The sequence below is a fragment of the Lathyrus oleraceus genome, chromosome 1 (genome assembly GCF_024323335.1).
Source record: "Lathyrus oleraceus cultivar Zhongwan6 chromosome 1, CAAS_Psat_ZW6_1.0, whole genome shotgun sequence".
NCBI classification, from domain to species: domain Eukaryota; kingdom Viridiplantae; phylum Streptophyta; class Magnoliopsida; order Fabales; family Fabaceae; genus Lathyrus; species Lathyrus oleraceus.
In genome coordinates this window covers 141,763,305-141,769,416 of record NC_066579.1, presented here as the reverse complement: position 1 = coordinate 141,769,416, position 6,112 = coordinate 141,763,305, and the positions used below count along the sequence as shown (strand labels likewise).

Below are 6,112 nucleotides of genomic sequence, written 5' to 3'. Positions count from 1 at the left end.
TAAGAAAGCAATACAAAGTTAGAGAAAATGTTAAACGTTCATCATACTCCGTCTTATAACAAATGAAACTATGATAAAAAAAAACGTATACTTTAAGTTTAAGGCATTTGGAAAGAAAAGTTAAATATGATTGCCTAATTTAAATTAAGTAACAATCTTGACCTGAAAACCAAATATTTAAATCAAATCATCAAATATCACAAGTGGTTTTTATCATTTGTAGCCGGTGTTCGGTTACAAATTTGCAATTCTCACGGGCTTCAAAATGTGAATTCCTCGACTCTTTTCATCTTTGGTGTGCTTTCCACATACATTTTTGAAAATTTGAAAATGTGCTCATGCTTTAAAAAATGCATCCAAAATCAAACCAATTTTTGCTTTTCTGAGAGTTTAAAAAAAATGGTTCAGAGATGCATTTATGTATACTATTTGGATGTATCCGGAGATATATTTTTGAAATATTCTTGTACTCATTTATGGGGTTTTGTTATTCACGCAATTGATTTAAATAACAAGTCAGTGATATTTTTGGAGATGTATATTCAAAAATGTTCGACCTGATTTGATAAAACACCATCTTGCATGAGTTCTTCTTCATGCGAAAAAAGAAACTCCATTGCAAAACCCTTAAAAAATTTCTCTCATTCTCAATCAACTTTTCAACACCAAAATATCATTTTTATATTTCATCAATTCAAAGGAGCAAAACAAATTGGAATTGCAGGTAAAGATCATTCATTTCATCATCATTCTTTGCATTAATCTTGAGTATGTGTTGAAAAATGGACGTTGAATCCAAGTATGCATCTCCGAACGAAGTTAGGTTTAGTCCGGATGTGCGTCTTCAGATTGTCCTGTTAGCGTGAATTTTAACATTGTTTTTCTATTATTGGTGGTAATAGATATGGTACACATGGATATGTTTCCCAAAACTATTGTGAGTGTGGATGTTAAACTAGTCAAAGTGAAACATGATGTTAAATCGAATGAAGTAAATGATGATGTTCAACCGGATGAAGTGAATGATGATGTTAAATCGGGTGCTCGACCAGTTATTATTGAGGTAGATGTTTGTGCTCAGTTTATAAATAAATAAGTGTTTATTGTTTGTGAACATATGCTACAATGGGTCCGTAGGGAGGCCGAAAATTGGAGTTTGACGTTGTAATTAGAAGACCCGACAATGTTTCGGATAGAAGACAAACATTTGTAACAATGATATGCGAAAGAAGTGACACATACCAACCAAAGATTAGACAGTTGAAATGAGATGACACCGGATCGAGGAAATGTGAGTGTCCATTTAAATTGCGCGGATAGCGTATGACGGATGAGACATGGAAATTTAATGTGATTTCCAATATAAATAAGCATGCCTTGCATGACAAGCTAGCCGATCATCCCATTGTATGTCGCCTTGTGGAGAGGGAACTTGTTTCGAACACGATATTAAACATGGTGGTGCTGAAAAACATACCCGCATCTTTGAAACGGAAAAGACATATACATATTTCAAATATCAAGCAAATATACATCGTGCATGCTCGAGACGACAAGGTTGTAAGAGGGCCAAGATTTGAGATGCAACAACTCTTAAAACTTTTGGATGATGACCACTATGTTTTGGAGTATATAGTTTGTAAGGATAAAATCATCGTTCGAGATATATTTTGGAGTCATCCTGATTTCGTCAAGTTGTTCAATACCTTTCTCTCTGTGCTCATTATTGACTCAACATACCAAACAAACAAGTATAGATTTCCACTCTTGGAAATTGTTGGTGTTACTTCTACGAAGATGACTTATTTAGTCGATTTTGCGTTTTCAAAATTCGAAATAGAGGACAACGCTACATGGGCTTTGGAAATGTGAAAGATTATATTAAAGGTCCAAGAAAACATGCCACAAGTCTTAATCACTGATCGCAACACCACACTGATGAACTCAATTACAATAGTGTTTCTTACATCGCCCGCATTACATTGTAAGTATCACATAACAAAAAATGTAAGAAGTCGAGTAAAATATGTGGTTGACACGAAACGAGTCAAACGTGAAGATGGAAAACTTACCAAACCTGGTGTCGTGGTAGAAAATATAATGGATGCATGAAATTCTATAATTCTTCCACGAAAGAATTATATGCCAACTCTTTCTAAATTTCAAAAGTGTGTGTGCGATATATCTAGATTTTCTAAAATATGTTGAGGGCATTATTCTGGATCAGGTAAAAGAGAAGATTGTTTGTGCATGGACCAATCAGGTTTAACACTTTGGCAATACAACAAATAACTGAGTTGAATCTGCACATGCTAGACTGGAGAATTGGTTGGGAAACCATAAAGGTGACTTTTGTTGAGATTGGGATGCTGTAGGCCAAATGCTCCGAAAATAACATAATGAGATACATACATCTTTTGGTCAGAGCATTACCATGTTAGAACAATGCTTCAAAGACGACACCCTTTATTCACATTTGGTTGACAGTGTATCTCGGGTGGCTTTGAAATTTATTTTTCACGAAGCCAAACGAGCGGATAAAACAAGTTCAGATAGCTCAAAGTGTGGATTATTGAGAATGTAATTCCTTGTGTCAAAGCCTCATTTCGATAGAGAATGTTGTTGTCGAAATGTATAACTGTCAAAATGTCGATAAAATTTTAGACTTAGCTTTACTTGTGTGTTTTAGTTGAGTTAGTTAGGGGAGTTGGAGGTTGCTTGGTGTGCAAGCAATCTCAACCTATAAATAAGGAGGTACCCTATTATTGTAATACACATAGTGACTGCAGATATCATAGAAAAGATTGAATAAAATCCAGTTAGAAGGCAGAGAGAAACTCTACAGAAATTTTTCTTCTTCTTCCTTTTTTCTCTAAAACCCTAATTTCTTTTTTCTTCTTCAATAATCATTGTGTAGAAAAATCATATTGCAACCAAGGTTGGTTAATTCACTCGAGTGAAAAATGAAGAACAAAAGGAATAATCAATCATAAAGATCGATTCTTGTTCATCAAGATTGATTCGGATTTCTTCAAGATTTGGTGAAATTCCATGTAGGGAATTTGGAGAATTTTCAAGTTCTAGTATCTAGAGCACTGGCTATGTAATTCTTGGGAAGCATAGTGCAATGAATATTCCGAATAGGAATTTTCCTACGAGTCTCCCAATTTTGAAGAATCAGAATTACGAGAAATGATACGGGCAGATGAAGATTATTTTCTACTGTCAAGATCTTTAGGATCTTGTGAATGAGGGAATGACACCGCTTGCAGAACACATGATGAATGAAGAAAAGAATTCATACAAATAATTGAAGAAGAAAGATTATAAATCTCTCTTTATAATTCATCAATGTGTTGATCCAGACAATCTCGAAAAGCTGGGTGATGTGGAATCAATGAAAGAAGCATATGGAATTTTGCAGAAATCGTTTGGAGGCAATGAAAAGGTGAAAGTGGTAAGGTTATAAACTCATAAAAGAATGTATGAATTACTTCAGATGAAAGAAAATGAAACATAATTGATTTCTTCACTAGGGTTACAAAACTAGTGAATCAAATCAAGATATGTGGAGAAACGTTGACATCAAGATCAAGTGTTGCAAAGATCTTAAGGTCATTGGCTCCAAAGTTCGACCATGTGGTAGTAGCCATAGAAGAGTCAAAATATTTATCAACATTGACAAAGGAATAGCTTCAAGTAACGCTTGAATCTCATGAACAGAGAATGGCTGAAATTGCTGCAAGCAAGTCGAAAAGTGATATGGTTATGCATGCATAATCAGCAAGAGAAAAGAAAGGAAAAAGGAAGTAGTTTGATAACAAAGGTAGAGGAGACTACAATAATTCGACTGGTAGAGGAAACTAGCAAGAAGGAAATGTGTTGAACCAAAGAAGACCCTCATACCAAAGTAACCACAGAGGTGGCGTTGTTGGAAGAGGAAGAGGTTATGGTCGAAAACTTGACAAAAGTCACATTCAGTGTTTCAATTGTCATAAGTATGGTCACTACTCTAGTGATTGTCCTAAAAAAACAAAAGAACCAAGAAAATGATGTAAAGTTTGCAAAACATGAAGAATAAGATATGTTACTGATGGTCACAACAAGAGATGAAGAAAGACTCAAGGACCAATGGTACTTGGACTCAGGATGTTCATCACACATGACTGGTAGGAAAGATTGGGTTGTCAACATAAAACCCCCAATGAAGAACATGGTGAAATTTGCAAATAATAATACTCTAGCAACTGGAGGTATTAATGATGTTTCGATTATGAGGAAAGATGGCAAAAGATAAGTAATTCCCAATGTATTATACATACCGGACATGAAAAGTAACTTGCTCAACATATGGCAGTTGGTCGAAAAGAATTACAAAGTGTCGATTGAAGACAAGATGAGGAGAGTTCTCGACTCAGGCGGAAGGTTAATCTTGAAGGCTCCCATGTCTCATAATAGAACCTTCAAGATTGAACTAAATATGATTGAGCAAAAGTGACTTGTAATTGCGGGTATCAAGGATGAATGAATATGGCACTATAAACTTGGTCATCTCAACTTCAAAGACATCATAGATTTGAAAAGGAGAAATATGGTTTCAGGTTTACCAGAAACCGCCATTCCAAATGAAGAGTGTGAGGAATGTGTGCAGGAAAATCATCATAAGAATATCTTCCACAAAGATGTAGGAAGCAAGTCGAAGGTAATTCTTGAAATCATATACTCTGACTTATGTGATCCTATCCAGGTGGATTCGATTGGAGGTAACATATACTTTGTCACACTCATAGACGATTTCAGTCAAAAAATATGGACTTACCTGATCAAGAAGAAAAGTGAAGTGATCGAGGTATTTGTCAAGTTTAAATCTATGTTAGAAAGACAAAATGGTCGAAAGCTCAAGATTTTGAGGACTGATGGTGGTGGAGAATATGTGTCGAAAGAATTTGAGACATTGTATGAGAAAGAAGGGATTATGCATGGGGTGGTGCCACCCTACACTCCATAGCAGAATGGAACTACTAAAAGGAAGAATAGAACTATCATGAATATGGTGAGAAGTATGTTAAAAGACAAGCATCTACCCAAAGAATTATGGGGAGAAACTGTGTCGACTGCAACATACATTTTGAACATATGCCAGGCAAAAAGGCTAGAAGGAATCAAGCTAGAAGAATGTTGGTTTGGTGTCAAGCATAGCTTGAGTCATCTGAAGATATTTAGATCTATAGCACATTGTAGCACCTCAAATTTGCACCTCCCATTTGTATATCCATTTCATTTTTAGGTCATTAACATTGCATTCACATTGCATAGTCCATTGCATTTCATCAGTCAAGACTGGTCAGGAGATTCAACTGTGCAAGGCAACAAGAGCATTTTCCATGAGATCAAAGCCCTAGGGTGGTTCCATTGAGCTTACATTACCCAAGGATCATTTTGAAGCAATTTGGCCAAGTGTTGAAGGCTCAGAACTCATCAGTGCATGTGCAAATCATTTGAGGCCCACAGAAGTCAACTGTGGATTTGGAGGTGGGAAGTGGTTAGAGATGCTTCATTCATGTTCAAATAAGTCTCATTTGACATTTCAAACACTCACATTGAAGAATTTGAAGTCAGGTCAAGACTTTCCAAAAATAGCAGGTGACCTATAATTTGAACTTTCCAAAAATGGAAAGGTTTTGGACCAATTTCAACTCAAGATTACATCATTAAGGAAGCTTCAAATGAAATTTTGTCCAACATGAAAGTTGAAGCTCTTTCTCTCCCATTTCCAAAAAGTCCAAGATCATGAATTTCTAATGTGTGGTTAAGGAGATATGATCCAATCATGGCAAAGTGTGTTTGAAAATTCAAATGGGCATAACTTTTGAACCAAAGCTCCAAAATGAGTGGTTCTTTTTGCATTTTGATCCTCATAACATGTACTTTCCAAGCATCTCATTATATGGCTTGAATTCCACTTGCATAATCATGTGCTCACTCATGAAGTGTTTGGAAGAAAAATTTCTAAAATCATTTTGGATGATCATGAGCATAAAATAACACTTCTAAAGCTTGCATGGACTTATTTTAAGGGATTTTGGGCCTTATTCTGGTACTGTTCACGCAT

General features: G+C 35.5%; 1 protein-coding gene across 1 annotated transcript; it reads left to right on the top strand.

The window, feature by feature from the left end:
* The first annotated feature begins 1,323 nt into the window (after positions 1-1,323).
* LOC127096062 (uncharacterized) lies at positions 1,324-1,872 on the top strand. The gene has a single exon (XM_051034686.1). The coding sequence runs from the start codon at positions 1,324-1,326 to the stop codon at positions 1,870-1,872; it is 549 nt and encodes a 182-aa protein (XP_050890643.1).
* The last annotated feature ends 4,240 nt before the right edge of the window (positions 1,873-6,112 follow it).